The sequence below is a fragment of the Scomber scombrus genome, chromosome 15 (assembly GCF_963691925.1).
Source record: "Scomber scombrus chromosome 15, fScoSco1.1, whole genome shotgun sequence".
In the NCBI taxonomy this organism is placed as follows: domain Eukaryota; kingdom Metazoa; phylum Chordata; class Actinopteri; order Scombriformes; family Scombridae; genus Scomber; species Scomber scombrus.
This window is the reverse complement of record NC_084984.1, coordinates 6,742,360-6,769,281: the sequence shown is the minus strand read 5'-3', so window position 1 is coordinate 6,769,281 and position 26,922 is coordinate 6,742,360. Positions and strand designations below refer to the sequence as shown.

Below are 26,922 nucleotides of genomic sequence, written 5' to 3'. Positions count from 1 at the left end.
CCTGATGTAGATACACAGTGTGCAAGCTGCTATTCTGAGGACCGGTTATAATTTGGCGTGATGTTCTCATGGTATTAACTTGTAATCTTAATTAATTCATGAACATTTGGACACATTTCGGAAGCATGTGTGATGTTTCCAGCGATATATCTCACGGCGAGTGTGTAATTCCCTCGCTTTGTGATGCCCAGAAGGCGAGGGGAAAACCAAGCCAAAATTATTAAATTCAGATATACACCTAATTTTGTGCCATATAACATTTTTTAAGACAGACTCAGAGTGTTATGATGGCCTGGTTACACTGATTTTCTCTATTTTTTTTTCATTTATTCCACCTTTTCTACTTGTGTTTGCTTTTAAAGCTTCCTCTGGCCAGTCTCTCGTTGGTGAAAGCTCAGGCTTATGCTTCCATCTGCTGGTGATATTTAGTACATACGCTGACTCATGGAGGCTGGAGAAGTACTATAGAGTGGATATATGATCTGTAAATTGAGGATTATTTATATCTCTGTTTGTCCTAATTGTTCAGTATTATTGTTCCAACTGAATATTCATCACTTTTTGCTTTATTTGCTTTTCTTTTTTCTCCTCCTCATGTCTTTAAATGGTGAAAATTACATGTGAAACATCTTTGTTGTTTGGGTTGCTTATACTGGCTATAGTGGACATGTTGAAACACTTTAAACTGCACTAGCCTGAATGAAAGGTGCTATACAAATAAAGTTTGAATGATTGATTTAATACCTCCAATGATCAATACACAGATCTTTACAAAAGATATGACAACTAAAGTCCACAAAAAGTGAAACATAGACAAATGACTCTGTGTGGGGTTATTTTCTGGTTATTTTCATTCCTGGGAGCAGCCGGTCACGGCCTGTCTGGTTCGTCTCTCTGTCTGCAGAGGTGAGCCGAGGGTTAACAGCCGTCCTGATACCTTGATAAGGCCGTCTGTCTCCTATGATAACCGAGGTCAGGAGGAGATATGCTGTGAAATGTGCAGACGGTCAGACGGGTCTCTTCTTTAAATGGACAGACTATGTGACTTCAGTGACTTCAGTAAACTTTAATCAACAGTTTTAGTGTCTTGTTTATAGCTCAATCGATGTGTGAAGAATAACCTTATTTGGAGGTAGTTAAGGTAAGGATGTGGTGTTTAAATACTCTTGATAGGAGGTAGATGGCAGTGTTTTCACTTATACTGTAACAATAAATTTTCTTGTGTTTCACTTTGAGTTAATCAGCTCTAAGCAGCAACAATAACACACATCTTTTCCTTTGGAGCAGCTTCCAAACAGTCAAATCTGACTTTAAACACAGTCGTTTTATGTAATTTATTTGTTTGAAGTATAATTATATGATCTAACACAGGTAAACAAACCCTCACACTGTCTAAACCTTTATTTAGTATTATGGATGTATTTTTTCTTCTTCTAATGATAAACAAAACTGATTAATGCTAAACATAAAGTACAGCTGAGACTGATAGGAATGTCATTAATTCATTGTTTTTAGTCTAATATTGGACAATTTAGACTTTATGATGACAGTAAATGGAAAGTTAAAAGATCACCACAGTGATTACAGTTCATCCTGAGTGGGATGTCAATGTAGGGCTGTTAGTTAATTAGTATTTTCTAAACTAATTATCGGATAACTTCGGTTCATAAAATGGTGAAAAATGTTGACTGTTTCCAAAGCGACGTCTTCAATGTTTTCTTAGTCCCAACAACAGTCCTTACTCAAAAAATAATCAGTTTACTGTCACAGAAAACAAAAACACACTATAAAATATTCACATTTGAGAAGCTGGAAGCAGAGAATTTGGTAATTTTGTCTTAAAAATCAACAAGTTTGGCAAATCATATTCTATCAACTCATCAGTTAATGGATTAATTGTTGCTGCTGTACATGAATGTGTCTATCAAATTTTATGTCAATCCATCCGCTAGATTTTGAGATATTTCAGAAAATTAATCTAAAATATTTACACTTATTTTAGTGAGAGGGTTATTTTATCTTTGCAAATAATCAGACATTTTATCCATTAAATGTTTTTTATTTTCTTTATGCTCACACAGTAAAACATACAGGACAAAAACACAATCAAAAAACATACACATAAATAAACACATGAAGGTTTTTACACCTTAAGCAAAAGTTACAAAATTAGATTGTAAGAACATTTTCATAAAAACATTTTAAAATGCTCTTACTGGTTTGCGCGATCTGCAATGAGAAAAATGTTTTTTTATATGCTATAAAAAATATATATTACCAAAAATATACCTCTTTTTTTTTCTTCTTCTTTGCGAGTTTGATGTTGAATATTTAAAATTCAAGAAAAGGCTTCATGATGACAACTCACAGACAAGATTGTCTTAATCTTAAGTTAAACAATGATATAATGTATAATTCACACTGAAATTGATTATCCATACTTTGCATAATATAAAAAGGATATGAGTAAAGTCACATATGTGTCACATTTATTCATATCTGGTGCATTTTATGACAAACTGTCCCAGAGAGGCAGTTAAAATCATTATTGTAGCTGTTAACACTGGTTACTGTGGAGCGATCAGACGACCACCTGAAGGATTTCAACAGCTTTCGTGTGTTTGGTTTGTGTTGAGTCCGCTTTGTTACGACCTCCTTTCTCCGCCGCGCTCATTTTCTCACAATACTCGGGCTGACCGCTCTGCTGGTGGCCGAACTCGAAGCTGATCCTGAGCTCGCCCATCTGACAGTGAGGGAGGACGTTCGGGATCCACTCGATCACAAACGGACTCGCCTCCTTCTGGTCTGCGGTGCCGGGTCCTTTGAAGAGACGCAAAGAGAGCAATGTGTGACTAAACCTGACAAATGAGTGACATTACAGCAGTGCAGAGTGACTTTTCGGTGTCACTCACCAACTTTGAGAAAGGTGCGGAGCTCCATCGGTCGTATAGCTTGCGGCCGATCTGTCCTGTATCCCTCTGGTAGCTCTGGTTCAGGTGGAGGTTCAGGGCAGCGAAAAGGTGAGTAGGAGCCGTCGACGTTCTTTACGAAACTCTGAGTGAGCTCCAGAGGCAGCTGGTGGACGGACGGTGGGATGAGGAAGAGATAAAGAGGTAAGAAGAATGGTTTCACTGGTGTACAGGAGAAGATTTGTGAGAGAAAATGAGAGATGGGAGAAGTCGTTTACCTCCTGGGTGTCAAAGATACGTTTGACCTGCATGAGATTTATGATGTGCCAGGTGTACTTGGAGAAAGAGCCGAGAGGAAGTCCGTCATTTCTCACAAACGCTGAAATCCACAAAATGAGAAGAAGAGAGATTGTCCATATTTTTTTCATGTGTTCAGCCAATGGTGGAAGAAGTACTCACATCCTTTATTTAAGGTAAAGTGACGTAAAAGTGAATAAGGTACATGTACAGTACTTGTGTCAATAGTAAAAGTTCTCATTCTAAAGAAAAAATGCCTGTTGAATAAAACTATCAGGGAAGTTCAGGGGTGAAATCTTCTGAAACATGACAGAAGACCCCAACTAGACACATTTTATTTTTTGTAAGAGGTCACAAGCCAAAAAGGTTTGGAGCTACTGCTTTAATCTATAGCAATACATCCTATTTAATAAGTTTATTGCATGTATTTGTTTGTAAAATCTCAATGTGCAATGTAATTAAAGCTGTAAAACAACTGTTGTGAGGTAAAACTATAATATTCCCCTCTGAGATGCAGTAAAGTAGAAGTATAATGCATCAAAAACAACAGGAATATTGAAATATGCAACGTTGATGCAGTACACACAGTAGGACTTCAGGTTTTGTTGTCCCACCTGTGGTGAAGTTTGGCAGTCTCCTCTTCTTCGAGCCGAGCGACAGACGATTCTGCAGAGCGTTGAAGAAGTCCTGAGGGATGTGGTACACCAGAGGTTCTGGTTTCCCTGATGAAAAACACCACCAACTTTTTAAATCCACCTGGACCTTTACATTAAACAAAAACTTTACAATTATCATACTGTGTGCTATCTTCAGATTTGTTGACAATACAAAAAAAACACGAAACGTGCGATTTACCATCGAACTGGTAGTGCATCGTCTGGTGGATCCTCTCTGTGACTCCCGCCAGCCACTGATGGAAGCCCATCGTCACTGCATGCTCGTCAACGACCTGCGTATTCCCTGAAACGTGAACACACAGATTAGAAGATAGAACAGCACTTCAAACACTCATTATTTCTTTGTTTTTCAAGGTGGAACACACAGATATTTAGTATTTTAAAGAGGACGTAACATGCACAGTTCCAGGTCTGTATTTGGAATCCCTTGATTTACAGTTAAAAATCTTTATTTATCTTATACTGGTCCTTTATACAGCCCCTCAGTTCAGCCTCTGTCTGAAAACAGGCTGTTTTAGCTCCTGTCTCTTTAAGACCCCCCCTCCCAATGATCCCACTCTGTTCTGACTGACCAGCGGCTCCAGGGGTAAATGAACAATAGTTTCGGATTTAACTTCTTTTCCCTGTTTTTTACTCAAAATATACACTTCTCAATAATGAAAAGACATCCAGATGTACGTCATTGGGCTCAAATCCGATTTGAAATATGAGAATGGACAATACAAACAACCAATCAAAACAACCTTAGCAACAGACGACAGAACAGCAGCCATTTGTGCCGAGCCCCCAGGAAGTGTCCTGGGCTGTGAAGCCAATCTGACATATTGGCCAAACCATAAAATTACAACTTCTGGGGCCTTCATGTGACCATTTTTCCCCGCAGATGACCATTGTGACACTTAGAAAAATGTGTTTACTGTTTTACAGCTGCTCCTTTTCCAACCCCTGCAAAATGAAGTGTTTTATTTGATCTATTCAGTCCAATAACATTTAGAGAGTCTAAAATATATGATGAAGCATAATAAAATTATTTTATCCCTATTCACACTTATTACACTGACTCATCCGAGAAGTTGTCTCTGAAACTGTTTGGAAAAGGCCAAACACTTCCAAAAAATGTTTGGATGAACCATCTGTCTATCACAGACAAAAGCGCCTAACTTGAAACCCGACAGCTGCTTCGCAAAGTAACTATTGAGCAACTTTCACAGGAATGAACGGGCAGTAATCAGTTCTCTTTAACACATCCTTTGCATGCACCATCTGATGTCATTGCGAGGAGGAAGTAGAGATAATTTAGCATACGCAGCGTCGAGAGCAGGCTGAATTTTGACCTGAAGGCGGCATTTTAACACAAGTTTCACCTCAAGTTGTAGGACTTTGCCTCTATTTAACAGACATCCATCATCATAACAGTATAAAAATAACATAAAATCATTAAACTGTTATGTCCCCTTTAAAAGCCCTGGGAGTGTTTTATCGGTCACAATTTAAGTGTTAAAATACTCTCATGTTCTTTTAGATAGTGGATCAGGATTAATGCAGCAGGATTAGACAGAGGAATGATAAAGACAAAGACAGATGTCTAAGACGATGTAAGGCTCTTTAACACACAAGGACAGACAGATTTATGAAGCAGGAAGATGAAAAGGCAGAGAGGAGAGGAGGAGAGGGTAGGTGGGGGGGGTTCAGTAGTGAGACAGGCAGGCAGGCAGGCAGCACCTGGAGCCTTCAGACCATCGGCACCAGGGGCTTTCCTCTGACCGGCTTTCCTCAGACCGGAGGCCGACACGCCATCTTTCCCCACCCCAGCGTTAGAGGCCACCGAGGCGGCTGACAGAGGCAGCAGGAAGTTAAAAAAGAACGACAGGTTGGGGAAAGATCAGACGGAAGAAGAGAAAAAGGGACAATGGAAGATTCAGACAGAAGTCATCCTGCAGTAATGATAGTGATAAATGCTTTGTAGTAAATCTTTTCATTATGATGAGCATTTATGATGAAACCACCGGAAAGAGATTCATCCAGGCGAAGTTTCTTTGCTTTGTGGTGAGAGTTGACGGGATCGGCCTGCTGCAGAGGCTTCTCACCGGGACTGATTAACCTACAGGTGCTGTTCTGCTGCACACCTGCAAGAAAAACAGAGAGAAAAGACACATTAATAAATACATCATATATTCAGGGTTGGGAAGGTTACTTTGGAAATGTAATAGGTTACAGATTACTAGTTACTCTATTTAAAATGTACTAAGTAAGTTCAATTACGTAATCAAAGTAATGTAACTAATTACATTTGATTACTTTTCTAATTTTCTAAACAATGCTTTCAGCTGTTAGGGTAAGTGTTCCCATTAAGCACCATTAAGTTCAGGTTTTTTTCATGGATACTGACATGATTTATAAGGGAGATTGTTTCTTATAAAACAAGATTTATCTCTCATTTGAAAATGTATTCATTAGTTCATGTAGATTTTAGAATATAAAATAAAGATATTTGATGAATAAAGTGGGCTTAATTGGTACTGTGACACCATTTATGCCCATGTGTGCTCTAAATAATCCCAAGTCATGATTTATTTACAAAATATAAGAAAATATTGATTTCAAAGAAATAGTAATATATGTATTCAATAACATGTTAAATATTAAAAAATGAGGAAAAAACCCTCCTGAGCAAAATCTTAAAGGTCTGACTTCAGATGTAACCTCCTTTGTAATCATCATCATTTTCATAAGTAGCTTTAATTTAATTACACATTTCTTCTCAGTAACTGTAACAGATTACAGTGTTTTTAATATGTTTCGTTGCATTACTGCTGATTGTGTGGCTGAAATATTTCTTTGGTTTTAATTTTTAGTAACTATTTATAACTTTCTTTTTAACACACTCAGTGAAATGACAATGAAGTGAATTTTGGACTTTATAAATATGCAACACTAAATCCCTTCATCCTAAAGTGAAAGTTGGAGTTGGTTGCAGTACCGCTGGGTGTGTAGTTGATAAAAGCTGCAAACTCTGAAGCCAGTTTCTCATCGCTTGCGAAGGCACACACGCAGGCGTAGAAGTGAAGACATGGCTGTGATGCTGCCGAGCTGAGAGGAGAAGGAGGAGGAGGATGAGTGTTGTTGTTGGATCCGCCTGCACCGTCAGCACCAGGTTTACCTCGTCTGCTGCCGACCTGGCAGGCGCAGTGAAAGACGCCGTGGTGTTGCTGCTGCTGCGCCTCTCTGCCCCTCCTCTCGCTTTTCGACGCCTCGGACAGCCCGCCTGCACCGACTGTGAGGTGCAGCAGGCCCAGAGGATGCTGCGAGTCTGTGTGACACTTCACCACCAGCGTGTCTTTGGAGACCCGCTGCACCAGGGGCCCCGGAGACTCCGTGGCCAGCCTCCACAGCTCCTCCCTGGCTTGAATGGAGGCCTGCAGCTCATCCAGGACGGAGCTCTTTAAGGTCAGGGGGGTAGCGCAGCTCCGACACTCTATGGCTTGCTTGATGTGGACGCAGAGGGTGTCGGAGGATTGTTTGGAGTTGGCGACGGCAGACTCTGCCTCGCCCTGATTTGACCTTTGACCGTGTCTGCATGATGGTAAAAAGCAGCGGCCCAGGTTGATGCGGGTCAGCAGGGTCGCTCCATCACCCGTCGCTATGGCCGTATCAGTAGGGACGAGCTCAACGAAGCCCAGCTGCGTCGGCGTGGCCCCTCGTCCTCTGTGACACACCGAAAACACCTGCACTCCCCCTCCTCCACCTCCTCCTCCTCCTCCCTCTCTCTCTTTCCCACCTCTCTCCTCACTATCTATTATCACTTTCACCACCTCCACCGCTCCCTTTTTGCTGTTCCTCCCCCCGGCAGTGGCATTCCTGAGGGATATCCCGCAGGCCTTGTTCTTGCAGCTGAGCCCGCGGGTGCCATTGTAGACCCCGCATTGAGGACACTTCCTAATACCCCTCAGTGTCGCCCTCCCCAGGTTGGAGAGGAAGGAGGGAGTGGTGGAGGTGGGCTTTCTGCTGTCTCTCTGCTTCGCTGCTAGGTTGGTTTGGGCAGTCGTCGTCTGTGGGGTGGAGGATGACACCACGCTGGATGAGGAGGTCACTGTCATTTCAGTTTCCATTTTGGGGCTCTTTAACACAAGCTGGAAGTGAAAAAGAGGGAAAAGTAGACAGAAAAGTAGGTTAAATTACATTAAAATGGTAAAAAATAATAATAAAAATAATGACATTATTAGTTATTTAAGGAGAAAAGGCACATTATTAAACTTTAATAAAATTCTCATGCCTCCTTTAGTTATTTTTAAAAACAATATAACACCATTATAACACTTTAAATGCTTTGTAACTGCAAACCTGCTTCACATGCATCTGTCTTCTTTTTTTTTAAACACCACTTTCCTCTCTCACGGTTTTTTTTTTTATGAGCACAAAATGTTAAAACTACCTTCCTACTTACAGTTCAGCTCCTCTGTAGTTAAATTCAGCTCTTCTCTGGCCTCCAAAACCGTCTCGACCGTCGCCATTCCTCCTTACATCCCCAGCACCGCATTGCGCCTGTAACGACACTCCTCATTGGTCGGAGCGGGTCACGTGGTGGAAAACAGGGGGGCGGCCCCTCCGAGCAGCGATGCATCATGGGAGCTGTAGTTTATATGAGAGATTCGTTCTCCCAGTGATTTCCCTTGTTTTTTAAGAGTAAACTGAAGACTATACTATATTGAATGTATAATAATAACAGTGCAGAACATTTAATAACTGTATAATGACACAAGTTAGTGAAAGTGTGTGTAAAAATTGCAGTTTGGATGAAATTTGTGACTTTTTTAATGGATTAGAGATTCATTTTTCTTTATATTTTCATTCATTAGCTGCAGCCTCGTCAAATTACACACCACATAATTCGTAACAATACATGACAATACATTTGATTTTATATTTAGACTATTTAGTTAATATATCATTTCGCATTTACTTATATTTGTCACACCTACATCATTGTTTTTGCATTTTATCATTTTGAGAATTTCAGCTTTACAACAAACTTTTCTTATGAATGAATGAATGAATGTCCATGAAATAACAGTCCCTAAAAATAGTGTTTGTTTTATTTCCTACTTTAACACTGAAGATGAAAAATGCTGCTTTAAACTCACTCCAAACTGCCAGGAACTAAATTCCGGTGGAAATATACTGAGTCTTTGACAACAAAATAAATACAATAAATAATGCCCTTAATGGTAGTTACAGTCCTACGTGTAATGACTCAGGTGTTTTCTTGCCCCCCAATTGTGTAATGAAATAATTGTGCAATATACTAAATCAGAGCTGAAGATACTAGTCGACTAAGCGATCGGCACAAGACTAATACAAAACTCCTTGATTGATTTATTAATTCATGAAATCTTTGAAATGAAAGCTTCACTATTCAAAGATTTGCTGCTTTTCTTTGTTATATATGATCGTAAATTGAAAGTATTTAGAGTTTGGACAGCTTCACCTTTGTGTTGGTGAAACTGACATTTTTTCACTATTCTAACCAAATTCAGAAAAATTGGCAAATAAATCTGCAATGACAACATGTATTGTATGCATTGTAGGCCTATGCTTTAATATTGGAAATGAGTTGTTCATGACAGATGGAAGGTGACAGAAAGATGAAAACACCACTGCTTCTACAGTAACATAAGTCAAACACATTAAGTGATGTTTTGTTGAACCCTCCCTCCCTCCTCTGCGCTCCGCCTGGTTTTAAAGATGCAGACAGGGTGAATTTGAGCCGTTTTAAGCATCAGCATTTTAATGGGACAAAGCAAAAACACAAACCAAGTTACTGAAGCATCAACAGAACTTCCCTCGCCAAAAACATAGGTCGAAAACATTCTTAGGCACCGCCTACTCTTTGATGATATTTGGTTAAATTAAAAAAAAAAAAAAGTAACTCGCTGATAATAAGGCAACACAATGGATTTTTTCCAACTATATTAAAATGATGGTGGCCACAGTGCAAAGATTTTATCCTTATGAGGTTGTTTCTTTAATCAGTAAAAACAATTATGTAGGTTTAAAACAGAATAACTTAACTCTTGAATTACTCGTCAGTCTAAATCATTTTGCATTGCATAGCAACGCTGCTTCTGGAAGAATAAAATGATGCACTGTCTCTACTGTACATGGACCAGCACTGGACAGGGATGCTACCGTCAAACAGCTGTTTGTTGAATCCATTACCCCCCCCCAACCAGAGGCGAACACGCTCCCTTAATTAACACGTTGTCTTTTATACAGATTCAGTACAATTGAACAGACTGTTTGGTTATTTACATAAAACAGATTTTCCAAATGAAATTACAAAAAGAAAGTGGAATGCAAAAAAAACATAAAAAAACCTAGTATTTCAATTTTTTTTTTTACTCATGTGAAAAGATAACTTTAAGTAATTGTGCAATATTTGTCTGCCTAAGTAAGATAAGAGTGGCAGTAAATCCCTGCAATTGGTTTGTTTGAGATATTGAAAATCTAATTTTAAAAAATAAAGTTGACAGTTGACAGCCACTTAAATGTTTTTTTTATATATATAAACAAACATAAAAAGATCTCACACATCACATGATTCCTATGGTGTCACTGCAACATTTCTTTATAAGACAGTCCCGAAATGAAACACAAAAAAAAACAAAAACAAAGAAAAAGGCAAAAAGCTCTTTATACAATGTCAGCATTTTAAAGTTGCTCGAAACAAAAAAGAAAAGAAAAATGACACTGTCTATTTTATCTGTAGCAAAAAAGAAAAGAAAAATTGGCGTAGTCCTTTCTCGTTATAAGGGGAAGATGATCTTGGACAGTCTTGTGTGTAAAAGCATCAGTTCATGCACACACATAAGCACACACATTTTTTTTCTTTATCCACAGACCAAAGTTGGGTTTTTTTTCTCCGTCTGTTTAGTCCGTTCCGTGAGATTTTTAGTGAAGGAGCGATGAAATGTTCTTGTTGTTTTTTTGTTTGTTTTTTAATGTGGTTTCCACTTTTTCCCTCAACCTGCCTACTTCAGTGTACTCAGTGTTTTCCTACATTTCACAGAATGACTTGACAACACCCTGAGAACTTTCTTGGACTTGTTTTTTTTAAAACTTTTTAGTCGTAGGTGGACAGAATAAATGGAGGAAAAATTAAAAAATAAAATAAAAATTGTGCGTCCCCTTGCTCGTACACTTCTTGTGGCTGCATTGCATGACTATAGACTATTGAGTACTTTCTGAGGCGAAGGTGGAAGCCTCTCTTTCTTCAATATTGATATAAAAGTCTGCCCTTCTCTTTGGCTCTGAGGGGCTTTAAAAAAAAAAAAACTAAAAAAAAACCTGATGTCTTTTATTTAAATATATTTAGTTTCTTCCTTTTTAAACTAAACCGTAGCTGTGAAGAGAAATATCTTGACATGTTTCATATAATTTACATTATGGCCAGTTTATCTGCAGGTTTTTTTTATTAGAAAAATACACCAAATAATAAAAATGGGCCCAGGAATGAAAAGGTGCATTAGCAGTTAGCTGTTATAACAGTGTTTTAAGTGATCTGGAGTCGACTGGGTTTTCTTTACACTTACAGATTTGGGCAGTGGGTGAAAGTTACGGGGCTGGTAAAGGTTGATAAAATGGCGAACCAGCCTCCCTTAACAAGAGTATAATTTTTGTTGTGTGTTGACGAAGAGAGAGAGAGCGCATGTGTTGCACTCCCTCTCCAGCAGTGTCATCCTTGTGGCCTCAGAGGGGCTCGGAGAGGGCTACTGTGTGTGCAGCCAGTGATCAGTGGGTGTGGTAGCCGGCGGTGCCCATGCCGGCCTGGTTGGTTAGCACCGTCCCGTTGACGCTCTGACTGGGCTCCACCATGCCTCCGTTACTCACGGCGCCAACGCCTGTCCATCCGGCGCCAGCATGTAGATGACTGAGAAAAACAAAGAAGAGGAAGAAACAACACAGTTAGACAAGTGGAGTCAGATTAAAAGACGAAGAGCAAAACATTTACATTTATATGTTTAGTAAAAGTGTTGCTGGACTTTTTTTTAATGACTTTTTCCCCCTTTTCCATACACCAGAAAGAAAGAAAGAAAGAAAGAAAGAAAGTAAGAAAGAAAGAAAGAAAGAAAGAAAGAAAGAAAGAAAGAAAAAAACAAAGAAAAATAAAGACAGGAAGAATGAAAGAAAGAACAAAGGAAAGACAGAAAAAGAAAAAAGAGAAAGAAAGAAAGTTAAAGAAAATAGGAAAGAAAGAGAAAGAAAATTAAAGAAAAATAATAAAGAGAGAAAGAAAGAAAAATAAGAAAAAGAAAAGAGAGAAAGAAAATTTAAGAAAATAAAGAAAGACAGAAAAAATAAATATAGAAAATATTACAAATAAAGAAATAATATAAAACAAATAGAGAGAAAAAAAAGAACAATAAAATAAAATAATGAAAGAATATAATAAAATGAATACATAAATAAATAAAGACAAAGAAAGAAAGAGGGAAAGAATAAACCAGTTTCAGCTGTAGTCTGAATCACTGGTTCCCACTCACTTGTATCCCTGCTGATCCCAGGTCTGTCCGTAGACTCCATAACTCGGCACCTGCCAGCCGTTGGGAACGTACTGACCGATCTGCTGCGTGTTGCTGTACCACTGACCCCACTGACTGTAGGGCTGCGCCGCAAAGCTCACCGTGTTCTGCTGAAACACACACACACACACACACACACACTTTAGGATCTCTCAGTCGCTCAAATTGAGCCGTGAAAAGGTGATAAAAGTTTTAAAGAAGTTAACATACCTGCGGCATCTGTACCTGCTGAATGGGGCTAACCATGTCTGTCGTCTCTTTGCCCCAGTAACACTTCACCACGTAGCCCTCGATGGTCGTGCCGTTCACAGAGACGATGGCGTGAGCTGCTGCCTCGTGGGAGTTAAACCTGAAGACAGAAGAAAAGAGTTTAGACATACAGCACTGTGCAAAAGTCTTAGGCCAACATTAGATTTGTTGTTTTAGAAAAGCTATAATGACCATTTATATAAGATAAGATTAGATGTTCCTTTATTAGTCCCACAATGGGGAAATATGCATTGTCACAGCAGCAAGTTGACAGTAATAGAATATAAGAGCAGCAATAAGAATAGAGAACAATAAATACAAAGTACAAAAGTACTATAAGAACAATAATAGTAAGAAATATGTAGTAAAATAGTTGTGACATTATTTACATGATTTACAAGAGTAATATTGGTATTGAGTGGTAATATACCAGATATTCTTATTGTACAGTTTAAAGTGAAATAAATGTATATTATATGTACACAATTGAAATTATTAGTGTTGTCCGTATACATGAAATACTATATACTTATTTCTCAGTCTCTTTATTAGAATACAACCAGAAAAATACAGGAAATGTGTATATATATATATACATACATGTATGCAGCATTAAAAAAACAGCTTTTATAGGCTAAAGCAGCAAGTATTTAGTGTGACCTCCGCTTACACTTGGAGTGGAAACCTAATTAATATCATTGCTAACACCTGTATTTGTCCTGCTATTTCATGTCAAAATGACCGCTGTGAAAAAGGTCAATTAACCAGGTTTGTGCAAGACATGATTAAGCATTACATACACATGTTGTTTAACTTATTGGAAGCTGGATATATGTATAAGACCAACTTTCAATCACATGATTCCATTCAAAAGGCCATAGATCACAGAATTAGACAGACATAAAATCATAATTTTGCATCAGCAAGACCACTCTCAAGGGGAAATCAGCTTAAAATCAGCTTGAATCTCCCCAAAAAGAGTTCATGAAGTGCTTAATGCCAAGAAAGGTCACACTAAATACTGACTTTTGCCTGGAGAAGCCCTTTTGTTCTGAAAATTGTGTTGTGTTTTTTTTTTGTCCATATTTCCTGTTTGTATCTTAATAAATAGATCAAAAATAAATATGGATGGTCATTAAATCTTTGCACAGCACCGTATGTAACAATTAAACCTTTAAGGCATCAAATAAATTATCGATTTGAGTCGTTTTACCTCACAAACGAGTAGCCTTTGTCTGGGAAAACACGGATTTCCATAATTTGGCCGAAAGGTGAGAAGGTCTGTCTCATGATTTGCTCTGTGAACAAGAAAAAAAACCCCCAAAAAACAGCATTAATATGTAGATAATATTGTGAGTAATGCTTTTTATAACTGCAGCAGCCTTTTAACCTAGTTGATAAACTGTGACTCACCTGTGAGACCTGCTGTGACGCCTCCGCAGTACACGGTGCAGTTGCTGGGGCTGGACTGACTCACCACCTCGTCGAAAGATAACTGCTTGGTATTAGATGCTAAAAGGAAAGATAGAGAAGGTTTTATTCAATTTGTTGCCTTTTGGTCTCAGTATATTTCTCTTAAATCTCTTGAGATACAACTGACTGTCTCTACTGTATGCTTTGGGAACCTATCTGTTGCCTTTTGTGCTGAGAATATTTGTCTTAATATTCTTTCACATTCATGTTTATTGTACTAACTTCTACTTCAATGTTTGATACCATGTTGTTTGTTTTTATGTGTGTCTTATAAGGTGTCCTTGAGTGCTTTGACCGGCGCTTATAAATAAAATCTATTATTATTATTATTATTATGATTCATCTCTTTGGAAACAACTGACTTAATGTGTTTATTTCTTCTGTAAAACTGTCATGCACAGAGGTGAACAATCATATAATGGAAAATTGAAGTATTGACCTCTTTGTCATAGTCATTTTTTGCTCAGTGCTCAACAATTTTACACATTTACACATTGATTTATGTGTAAAATAGCAGCCAAACTTGTCTACTTTTGTGTAAAAATATATTTATAATGAAAAATTATTTCACATTGCAGCAAAACTACAAAATGCACATTAACAGGAGCAGTTTAATTTTCCGACTGAAGCATTTTTTTCTACTGTTCACACTTCAAAACTCCCGAAAACCAAACCTTAAACAAGTCATAATGTAAAACTGTATAATTTACAGTATTTAAGAGGAATCAGTAGGTTATTTTAGCACTACTATTATTATCAGCCTGCTGCAAACAAATAACATTAGAACCAAGATATTTTAACTCATATGAAGCTTTGTTTCTCCACATCATCACAGCAGAAAAAAACCCTCCACAGCTGTAATCAATATCATTAAATATAGTTATTCAGGTATTCAGGAATGCCAGGCATGTCCAAACTTTTCCATAAAGAGCTGTTATGTGCCTGCAGGTTTCTGTTCCAGCCAATCAGGAGCACACACACGATGCGATTCGACTCGACCAATCAGCTGTCTGCAGACTGAGATCAGCTGATTAAATGAGTCGAACCACATTTTGGCCCTTTATGGAAAAGTTTGGATATTATCAGTTTTACATCTTTACTGACAGGTGAAAAGAGTACAACACTAGGTTTTCTCATCTATAAATGGAACAAACTGCATCATGTGATTGTTAGCTGTACTTTTTTTTTTACCTCCCGATCGACTGCAGGAACTTTGTAGAGCATAAATTTCACTTTTCGGACACTCAAATAAAAAGGTAAATAATAAATGGACTGTACTTCTATAGCGCTTTTCTAGTCCTTTTACACTACATGTCACATTCACACACACATTTATAAACTGATGGCAGGGACTAATATACATTTGGAAGCAATTTGGGGTTAAGTATCTTGCCTGAGGACACATCGACATGTGGAGTGAAGGAGCTGGGAATCAAACCCCAAAGATTTTCTCATTAGCTTTACCTCCTGAGCCACAGCCATCCCAAAATAAAATGGTAGAATAACGTGCTCGACATGGTGAATCGGGTGATTAGAGACACCTGTGTTAATGTTATTAATTACACCTTCCTGAACTTCCTGCTTAAGTAACACAAACATATGTGCAGAGAAAAACAGGCTTGACCTTTTTGTTTTTTCTAGTTTAGGTAACAAAAAAAAAAGAAAAAGGTTAGGGTTGTAGTTTAGATTAAAAAAAGAAGACTTATTGTGAAATGTAGTTAGTTAAATTATAATTCAAGTTTAAATTGGTAATTTTGTATTATTATTGGGTTTTTTTTTGTTTATTCTATCTATTTGTTTTGCTTCAGGGTTGGTTTTTTAGCTGACTGTATATATTTGAATATATATGTACAAGTATACAGGTATAAATGTATGTATGTAAGTGTAGATATGTGTATTTCTTCTATATATATATATATTAGTATTATATGGTTATTTATGTGGATACACTATTTTTTTCCTTATTGCTTAGATTATTAGGGGAGATGATGTTATATGTTGTGTTTGTTTTCAACAAAACAAAAATCAATAAACAGAGCATTGAAAAAAAATGTGTTAATTTCATGCTTGTGAATTCCTGCTAGGCTGCTGAAAGCGGACTAATTTAAACCCTATTATAGTGATAAAAAATGCAAAAGGGAAAGAAAAAAAACAACAAATATCCACCTAATAAATGTACCTACTAGAGTGTAAAAAGAAACAAGCTTACACAGGCTAAAATACATCAATGAATCTTTAACTGAATTGCTGTGAACTTACTTTCATTGGTAGTTTTAGGAGCAGGCTTCCTCGTGGCCCAGTTGGTCCTGATCTGCCTCCCACCGAGCCACTGTCCTCCCATCTGCTGGATGGCGTTTTCTGCATCCTGATCAAACAGAGAGAGACACAAACAAACTCCAGAGTCACCGAAAAACCAAACACAAAATGTCTAAAAAAAGTATTAAAAAAACCCTCTCCCTCCCTCCCTAAAGTTTAAACATGTCAACAATCAGAACCTGCTCATGTTTTCCTTTAGTCCTCTCACACATGAGCACACTTACCCATTTGTTGAAGAAGGAGACAAAGCCATAGCCTTTAGATTTACCTGTGGCCATGTCTTTCACCACCCGACAATCACTGAGGACAGAAAACACACCATTAGTCAAGAAATGCATTTAATTATATTATTAACCAAGAAGCTTAATTAATAATGTTTTTGGTGACCACATTTTAAAAAAAGTGTGTCTATGTATATATTCTTCATTTATAAGATTATCGGCCAATATATCTGAATAATTTTACTGCCTAATATCGTTAACGGCCCCAAAAATCCTGTATCAGTCAGGTCCTCGTTTAGATACTGTATGTTTTAATGATGCTAAATCCACAGATCTGACTCCATTTATTTAATATTCTACATTTTAATTTGTCAAAAGATCCCATGAAAAGACAGATGAATTGTAATCATCTACCAATAAGTATTTTCTGTGTATCCAAAGACTGATACATCTTATCCTTGTGCTGTAGACCATTATTTATTTAGTCCTAAAAAAACACTCAAATGAGCCACACAACTACACTGAGTGACATTTTCCTTTATAACGTTAAACGTGGGCACTGTGCTCTATTTTGAATCCTGCTACCATAAATACTCACTACAGCACCAGATGTGGATTAATCTGCAGCTGAACAGTCCCCAACAAATAAATGAATGAATGAATGAATGAAACCTTTACGCCCCCTGAGGGATTTTGTTTTGCACACAGAGCACAAAAGAACACCAAACGTACATAAAATGATATAACATAAAATATAAGCATTGTATAAAAACATGAAAAATTTGATTCTTTACTACCACTAGTCTTATTTCAGACCTTGTTTTAATTGATTTCAAATGTTTTTAACTTCACTGTAATCTTATCCGTCTTATTCAACGTTTTATTTTCTTCTATTTTACTTTTACCTTTTATTTTACCTACCTAATATTTTTTTGCATTGTTGATGTTGTTGTTGAGGTAAAATAAAGGTTAATAATAATTAAAAAGCATCATTTTAGGGAATTGATTAAAGAGATCAAGTTCAAGAAAGTGCCAAATTTAGACGATGTGATCAAAGCTCGTGGGACAAATGATGCGATTCCTCTTTTATTAAACATCCTGAACATGTTACACCTTCACCCTGGAGGTAAAAGTTCATATTCAGACAACAGAGAGGTGGGGGTGAAGTGGTTCTTTTATGATCTTGTGAGCTAAATTTATGATGTACTGGTGTCTGTAATGTAAGTAATGCTGCACACTGACTCCCCAGTTATCTCACCACACAATTTGTTCATGTTATGTATAGACAATGCCCCTTTCACCCACCCACCACCGAATACAAAAGGTCAATATACTCAGAATAAAAGTCTTGTTAAAACAGTGTCAGCGTCTCTCTGTTTACAGCCTCCTTAAAAAAAAGTAGAGACACTGTTGAGCCACTATCAATAGTTTTACTGTTCATAATTACAGTAAACAGAGAGGAGTTTATTCTGAATCAATGATCGTTTATTTAGTTTTTTTTGTGTGTTTTAAAAATAAACGAGTTATCTGAAGACCGGTCGTAGAAGTGATTAATCTTAGATTTATAACTGTGCCTCATTATGGGTTAAAAAAAGGCCTATCAGAGTCACATGATCCACTAATTGTATCATTGTATAATTATCCCTGATGTTTAACAGACACTGGCATGGCTGCATTAGTACCCCAAGGGGCCCCTGGTGCACGGGAGGCTCAGTAAGTAAAGTAAGTTAGTAAGTAAGTAAATAAGTAAATAAATAAGTAGGTAAGTGAGTAAAAAAAGTGCACACGTCTTTCTCCCATCCTCAAGAGCTCCTGTTAATCATCAGGATAATTGTAGAGTAACATTTATAGATCATGTGGCTTTGATAAGGCCTTTTAACCCATAATGACGCCACTTACAGAGCCATGATTAATCACATCTACTGCTTTTTGTTCAGATAACTCATTTATTTTTGCCTGTAGATAGATCCGGACATGGTCAGTGGTATAAAATGTGCACAGCATGTAAGTGAGGGTGAGAGGTGATATCAGTCTCATAACGTGCAAAAAGAGCAATTTATGTCGTTATGAAAACTCTAATGATTTGGTTCGATGCGAGTTCAGGTCGAACATCGTCTTTATTCTGCCTCACTTGCGTCGTCGTCCTTGAGTAGCTGCTCCACTTTAGCTTCGTAGACGCTCTTTGCATTAATTATTTATGTTGGCGTTTCTCTCCGAGTTCGTTTTCCTGTGCGTCTGTCATTCATTTTAAATGCCTGTTCCTCTTCAATTAGAAGCTTTTTGAACAAGAACGAGTGTTTAAAAATTAATGACTTCTACTACTTCTGAATGAAAGAAGTTTTATATTGACTATAATTTGATTAATATTTGCTTAAAGCTTCAGTCCCCAGCTGTTTAAAGGAACCTGCACCTTTTTAAAATATGATACTATAAATTTGAGAGCTATTTTTAAAGATTTACGTCTTTAATTGCAACAAATTGGCAGCATTGCAAAGCTATGTTAGATTTTGGTCTTTTCGTGGGATTTTTTGACAGTAATAAATCATGAGGATACACTTACGATATTTTCCCAAATGGAGCAAAAGCTGCTTTTATGTCATCTGTAGTAATTTCAGGACTAAGATCCCCAACAAAGACATGGAAGTGACCTAAAAAAAAATTCACAATCATTTATTATGATAAAAAACTATTAAACACATCAGAGCAGCAGTATTTAGAGATGAGATAGGATAAGATATTCCTTTATTAGTCCTATGATGGGGGAAATTTGCAGTATTGCAGCAGCAAAATGGACAGTAAAAAATAGAAGAACATTAATTAAGAACAATAAATAAGTACAAAAGCACTACAAAAATAGTAAAAAATGTAATAAAATAATCGTAACATTATGTACAAGGCTAATATTGGTGCCTTTTTGCACTACTTACTGCTTGTGTCTTTCTTTTGGCTGGTAGGTGTCGTGGCCCAGTTGACTTTGACCTCCTGAAAGAGAGACAGACGTAGAGAGCGAGGAAGAGAAAGACGGTGAGAAGTGATGCATGTTTGTAAAAGGCAGGAAGGTGCTTTTTTTTCTTTTCTTTTTGTTTAGAGGTCTTGTCACACACACCAGTTTTACTAATATCGTCACATTTTGTGATTGAGAACTGTTTGTTTTTTTAATAATAAAGTGGTTTGGATTCTTTAAAAACCAGCACAACAAAATCGATTGTTATTTATCTAGTTTTACATACCTTTGCATACATTTAAAATCACACACAGTAAAAAAAAAAATCTAAGAAAAAAGGGATATCAAGATTTCACCTTCACAATCAGGAACATTTCAGTCTCAGTCTAATAAAAAATTTGGAGCAAAACTGTAGGAAGTAAGGTCCAAATAACAAGGGACTTACAAACAAGTGATTTTTACGAACTTGTTATACTCCTCAAATGGTCCTTCAATACCTGTTGAGGATAAAATATTTTCAACTGAATGTATTTTTCTGGAAGTTGCTCTTATGTGGAGTCTATGTGGAAATAACTTTGCAAAGAAGAACACAGCAGTAAAGACGGAGGGGGTTGGGGTAGGTGGGTGGGGGGTAGGACAGAAGTAGATCAGAGAACGTTACATGGAGCATGATTACACAGCAGGGCCACATTTAATTAATTCATACACAGATGGAAAAACTCACTATTATTATTGTTATTATTGTTATTATTATTAGGAAATCTTCATTAGAGAAAACAGAGACAGTATGGAGCATGAAGTGACCAAAAAAAAAAAACCCAGCACTTTATTTACACCTGTAAATGCACAATGCAACTTACACACATTTACACCTGTATTGTAATTTAATATAAGAATCCTGCAATTATTCAAAGAGTGTGCACTATTAAAAAAACACATCTGGCCCATGAAATTCAAATAATTGAGGCTTTTTAAAATGATTTCATTAACTTACAGCTTAACTGGTAAAATTGCACTTTGTTTACACATTTAAAAAGGTGTAAATATCTGTAAATGCACAATGCAATTATTAAAAATGATTTAATTAGCTTACAGCTTAACTGGTAAAATTGATCCAAAATTACAAATCAATTGGTCTAATAATCAATAAATTGATCAACAAAAGATGAATCTGCAACTATACTATGTTTAATATTTTAAATCTTTTTTTAAGTAAAAATGCAATTCACTGGTTTCAAATCTTCTAACGTTGATATTTGTTATTTTTGGTTTTTGTACTATTAATTGGACTAAATAACAATGTATGTAACTTAAAAACATTTATTCAATATTTTCTTACATTTTACGGAGCAATCAATAAATGAGGAAAATAATAATGAAAATAATAATTAATTGCATCCCTATTGAACTCTGATGACTATGTCTCTGACTATGTTATTGCCTTAATTAATCGGATGCTGTAAGACTATTGCAATATTACAACAATCAATACTTATGACATTTTCATAGCACTGGTCTAAGTTTAAAGAAAAACATAACATTTAATAATCTGTATCTGAATGTTCTCATAATGAGTTATACACTAACTTTAATTGTTTTTAGCTCCTTCTGAGTAATACGTAAAACCAAATGCATGTTTATATAACCTTTTAGCCTCCTAAACTTTCCACTGTGAAGAGGAAAAACACATCAAGCAGCAGAATATTCCTCATCAATCTAGTAATTTACAGACTACTTTAGTTACCATTATGGCTTTCATGTTTGGATTACATGGCGATGACTTGATGGTCTGTGTATATACTGATTTATGTTAATAACACGGCAGGAAACAAGAAAAAATAACACAAAACAAAGTCATAATCTATCATTTAAATAATTATTTTTAAGCAGTCCTATACTTCCCAGCAGTAAGATTACAAAGATCAGTGTCTGGAGTTTCCCACCCGGTCATTTTCTAAGTGTGCACAGAAGGAGAAAAAAAAGTAAAATGTGCACAGGGGAATAAAATAAATTAAGTGAAGTGGAGCAGGAATAGGAAAAAAAGAGGGGAGGGGGGGTTTAAGATAAAACTTTAACAAGATTCAAGTTTTTCCAGCTGCTTTATTTTTGCCCCACCCAGCCTCGCCCCTATAGTTGACTCACCCAGTAGATATATGATAGCTTACCTTACCCAGTATTTTCCGACCATTCATGGCTGCAATTGTGGCAGTGGCATGTCTATGCTCATAAAACTCCACAAAGCAGTATGGGTCGTGACCTGCTGTCTGTAAAGGGGACAAGAAACAAACATAAATATTTTTTTTTAAAAAGGGTAATGAGGCCTTCAAATGTGACTTTAGTAAATATAATGACGTTATTATTTAGCATTAATTGAATGGGAGGGATCGATACTAGTTGATAAAAGTGACTGGATGAACAGGATGATTAGAAGAGGAGAGAGAGAGAGTAGACCTGGACTATGTTGCACCATCTGTTTTTAAATCCATCATTAAAATTTGTAAGTAAAGTTATTTTTAGCTGCACCAATTAGTCGACTAATTGATTAATTGATCAGACATCCGATCAAACACCAAAACAGCTTCTTAACCCTCATATTTCTTCCGGTCAACAATGATATTTTTTATCCACTTGGATCAGTTTTGTCTGGTTTGGCTGTTTATAAAACATATAAAAAGGTATAAATTATCACCTTATTCTGTGTTAGATCTTTTTAGCCAACTTTATTCTAACTTATTACCTCAGGTTTTACATTTATTTTTGGAAATTGTGGTCAATAGGCCTCATTTAAATGAAGTTATACCTCATTTTTTTTAGATTATGCCGATTGGCCTCCAAGGTAAAAACTGACCCAAGGACCAGGGGAGGACCTCGGAGCACCCAGAGCCAGGGCCAGTTATTTAATTTTTTTGGATGGCTCACATGCACAAAATTAAAACATTTTTAAATTAATTTTTTTAGTACTGCAAACATTAGAAGTCGTAGTAATTTATTTTGGTCCCTTTCTAAACTGAATGCACGTAGAAATAAAATGTTTGTAAACTCAGATTCACTGAGCAGCTGGTTGGCGACATGGCGTCACTGTTCAGAAAAAGTGACTTCGACAGATTTGTTTACAAAAAAATAAACAGATTTTGGGGATTTTTGAGAAAACACTCAGCTCCACTCCTGCCGAGGACAACAGGAGGGTTAAATGTGAGAATCTGTTGCCTATCTTGGTAATGTTATTGTGAGTAAATTAAGATTTTTGGGGGTTTGTTGGACAAGAGATGTGAACTTGTGCTCTGAGACATTGTGATGGACATTTTTATGCCATTTTCTGATGTTTTATAGACCAAGAAATGAATCCAATAATCAGGAAAATAATCAGAAACTAATTTGACAATGAAAATAATAATAATTAGTCCTAGTTCTTAGTAACTACCAACTATCTTAAAACTAGTGATTTACTAAATAAGGTTGCACAATTAAAGCTTAAGAAATGTCTTATCTAGTAAATATTTGAGTAATGTGTGACTCAGTTGATCGGAAAACAACTGTAGAGCTGTCCAAAAATAACATCCAACTATGAACACACTGTAACTCAAGCACAAATTGTAACATAACTTCCAAAAATAACAGTTTAAGAGGACAAAAGATAAAATAAATTTAACTTTTAATCCTTTGTAAATGTAGATATGAGTTTATTTATATCTGTACATCTAAAGAAATATGTGTGTTTTAAGAATTAGTTTTATTTATGCAGTTTACAGTGAGAAAAATATCTGATTAAGTTAACTAACCAACATTATTTGGTCATTTAGTGTAATGCTAATGACATAAGGTTTAATAAGGTATTTTGTGTCTTTTTCTGCACATTTAAATTGTCATGTCAGAGATGTCGACTATATTTAACATCTCTTTTACTCTTCAGTCTAAACAGGTCATATATTAGACATTTAACAATAGTTTTCATGGTTTATTCAGCTATCCTGTGCAAAAGTTGAACCTGGCAGTTAGTAAGTGTAAATATTTAGGAACAATTAATCACTACAGAAGAACTAGTTGGTGCATGGTGCAACTGGTTTTAATTTAGCGATGTCCAAATCTTCACTTCAGTTATTATTAGGTTTAAACTTTTAAACAGCTGGTGCAACTGGCAGATAACAAGAGAGGAAAGCAAAGTGTGGATCTATGAGTTATCAGAAGGAATACTAGTTGGAATAATACTTTATTACGTTTTTACTGCATGTTGTGAATGAAGTATATTCTCAGAGTGAAAATGATGACTAATGAACTCACATCTACTATCATTTTACAGCTCTTGCAGGGTCCAATCTGGCCAAACAGCTCCAAGATGAGGGCTTCTGTCACATCCCGGGACAGATTACCCACATACCTGCACACACACACACACACACACACACACACACACACACACACACACACACACACACACACACACACACACACACAGAGAGAAATAACAAGCAATTACTGATGTGTGACGTCACCGATTGGGAGCTGCTTGTTATCATTTATTAGGTGATGAAGCAGAGGCAAGACTCCTTTCCAGCTGCTATTATGGTTAAAAATACATATTTAGACATCTTCACACTGCTCTTCTTCTTCTTTGGAGACAAATGTGTAAATGACAAAAAAACATATCCCCATTGGTGGAAAATAAGTACATTTACTCGAGTATTGTACTTAAATACTACTATGAAGTACTTAGGCCTATAGTTCTAGTATTTCCATGTGATGCTACTTTCTACATTTCAGAGGGAAATATTGTACTTTCTATTCCACTACATTTATTTGACAGCTTTAGATACTTTTCAGATGAAGATTTGACACAATGGATAATATAACAAGCTTTTATAATACAACACATTGTTAAAGATGAAACCAAAGGCTCACATTTCAGATGCTTATGAGTTGTCTTTTACTGTAATACTTTAACTACATCACTGATGATTCGTATGTACTTTTATTGCAACACTAACTACATTTTGCTGCTAATACTTGTCTACTTAATGCAGGATTTTTACTTGTAATGGAGTATTTTTTACATTTCTGTACTTGTACTTTTAATTAAGAACAGGGTCTGTGAGTACCACTCCCACCAGTGACTAACCCAGATACTTGAACCTAGCAACATGCACATGTTATGTGTCAGAAGTGGTCAGATTTTGGGTTTAAGCCAGCAGAGGTCCAACTTTTTAAACTCCAAAATAAATGCAACACATTTCAATTAAAATCTAAAAAGCTGATGCCAAATGAATCCTGTACTCTGCAAATACTCAGCTAAAAAATATTTTAAAAAGAGTGTAGCTAGGGAATAGAAAACATTGTTGAAATCTCAGCTACTGACCTTGTTTTACCTTAGTGGTGGGCTTTAAATAGCATGCAGCTAATCTTACCCAGGTAATAAAGATATAACCTATTTCCAATATACACTGCAGTGGCTTTACATTTTATATATAAAAAAGGGAGGGCTGCTGCAGCTATTAATTAAGACTTTGTTAAATCTGTATATGCATATAGGCCTTGTGTTTTTGCCTCACATGCAGCATTGTGTTAAAGTAATGTTAAGTTTTAAACCAAACTCCATTGAAAAAAAAAGGTGATTTAATTTATTTGCAGCTTCTTCTCCTGTTTATCATCACATATTTAGGCAGAAAATAAAACAAGGTGATGCATTTGACTTATATGTTTCACTCGGCATACATAAAACACATTAAAATATGTTTTTAGTTATATTTTTTAGGTTTTAGGAAATTAAGCTTAGATTGGATTTTTCTGGAAATAGGGAGCTAGCGTTAGCAGCTGCTCGGGTTGATTTTTCCCACTAGTTTTAAACATTATACCAATTAATAAAACAACAAAATAACATGGATTTAATTGTATCCACATCGTGTTATATTAAATTGGCATATACCATGCTTAAATATGCAATATAAGAAGCGTATGTGTGTGTGTTTGTGATTGAAGTAAATGTTACGTGATGATATTTAAGCTAGCTGTAAACACACATTTCACACACTTACAGGGTTTTAGGCTGGTCATCGTCCATTTCTGCTTCAACTTGCTGGCCGAGAACAAGTCGCAAACCCTGAGATTAAATCCACGACTGTCCAGTTGTTTAAATTGCGCAGTGTGAAGGGGTGAAGAGGGTTTTTTTAGTAGCTCCGCTTGTTTAGCTCCGCGGTGAACAATGGAGCAGCCGACAAAGATGGCGGAGCGACCGGGGGCTCGACGCGCATGCGCAATGGTATGGGGTTTCTGGGCAATGTTATTATAAAACACAAACAGCTGGAAATTACAAAATATCACACACACACGCACACACATACATATATATCTATCTAATAAGTCACATATATATGCACTCAATTACTATACTTAAGTCTTAATTTGAGTTACTTACTCACTAACTAACTAATCTAATGATGTCATACTCATATATAATAATATATTAGTCAGAGGGACCAAACCACTACTGTAATACTTTAAGTATATTTGGCTGCTAATACTTATTTTTACTTTACGGTTGGTAGGAATTTTATTGGTAATCAAGTATTTTTGCTGAATTGGTACTTTTTGGTACTGAATATGCACTGCATATACAGTATAAATACATGTAAATTCACCAGGAAAGCCTCTTTTTTTCCTGTTTCTCATAAAGAATGTGGGTTGTTGTCGAAGACTGTTAAATCTTGCACCATAACAGGATGGATTCACATGTTTTTTCAAATCTGTCTTAAAACAGTCAGGTGCCAAAATCAAACAGTCCGACTGACTTTTTCCTTCATACCGATTCAGATTTTTCCCCTACGGTGCATTTAATCAGCTGTCGGAGAAGAAAACAAGACACGACAAGCAGAATCATACATTTTCACTGCTCAACTTGTTCTCTGTGCTGTGGGTGCAAATATCTTATATCTATCAATCTATCTATCAGGGAAATACTTTTTGAGGAACTATTTTCAAAACTGTTTAATTACATCTTTAAAAACACAATGTCAAGTTGAAAAATGTCTATAAATGGCCAAATGGCCATTTAGTCATTTTCCATGTCTGGTGTACACATAATGGGTTTCCTGCAAACATTATTACACTGACAAATAAACAAATCACTAAAGTGCAAATCTAGTAATTATCTGACTTTAAGAAAATGCACAAAAAAGGAACATAAAATGAAAATAAAATATCCATATTTTTGGGATGTATTAGTTGCATAGAGGACCTTCACATTTACTTTGAATCCATTTAACATTT

General features: G+C 36.3%; 2 protein-coding genes across 4 annotated transcripts; both read right to left on the bottom strand.

The window, feature by feature from the left end:
- Positions 1-2,058: 2,058 nt before the first annotated feature.
- Positions 2,059-8,397, bottom strand: c15h2orf42 (chromosome 15 C2orf42 homolog). 2 transcript variants are annotated; one of them, XM_062434662.1, is made up of 8 exons: positions 8,328-8,397; positions 6,864-8,013; positions 5,890-6,009; positions 4,062-4,166; positions 3,821-3,928; positions 3,188-3,288; positions 2,913-3,075; positions 2,059-2,820 (listed from the first exon to the last, which is right to left on the bottom strand). In XM_062434662.1, the coding sequence occupies exons 2-8, from the start codon at positions 7,990-7,992 to the stop codon at positions 2,582-2,584; spliced, it is 1,965 nt and encodes a 654-aa protein (XP_062290646.1). In that variant the 5' UTR covers positions 7,993-8,013; positions 8,328-8,397; the 3' UTR covers positions 2,059-2,581. The 2 variants fall into 2 exon arrangements, with proteins under 2 accessions (XP_062290646.1, XP_062290645.1); XM_062434661.1 differs by having other exon boundaries at positions 8,324-8,378.
- A 1,253-nt stretch (positions 8,398-9,650) lies between these two features.
- LOC133995020 (cytotoxic granule associated RNA binding protein TIA1-like) lies at positions 9,651-25,866 on the bottom strand. 2 transcript variants are annotated; one of them, XM_062434281.1, is made up of 12 exons: positions 25,692-25,866; positions 23,944-24,040; positions 21,831-21,929; positions 19,649-19,703; positions 19,282-19,369; positions 16,725-16,800; positions 16,444-16,549; positions 14,125-14,223; positions 13,925-14,009; positions 12,673-12,811; positions 12,424-12,572; positions 9,651-11,810 (listed from the first exon to the last, which is right to left on the bottom strand). In XM_062434281.1, the coding sequence occupies exons 1-12, from the start codon at positions 25,715-25,717 to the stop codon at positions 11,672-11,674; spliced, it is 1,158 nt and encodes a 385-aa protein (XP_062290265.1). In that variant the 5' UTR covers positions 25,718-25,866; the 3' UTR covers positions 9,651-11,671. The 2 variants fall into 2 exon arrangements, with proteins under 2 accessions (XP_062290265.1, XP_062290266.1); XM_062434282.1 differs by having other exon boundaries at positions 12,424-12,569.
- Positions 25,867-26,922: the final 1,056 nt, after the last annotated feature.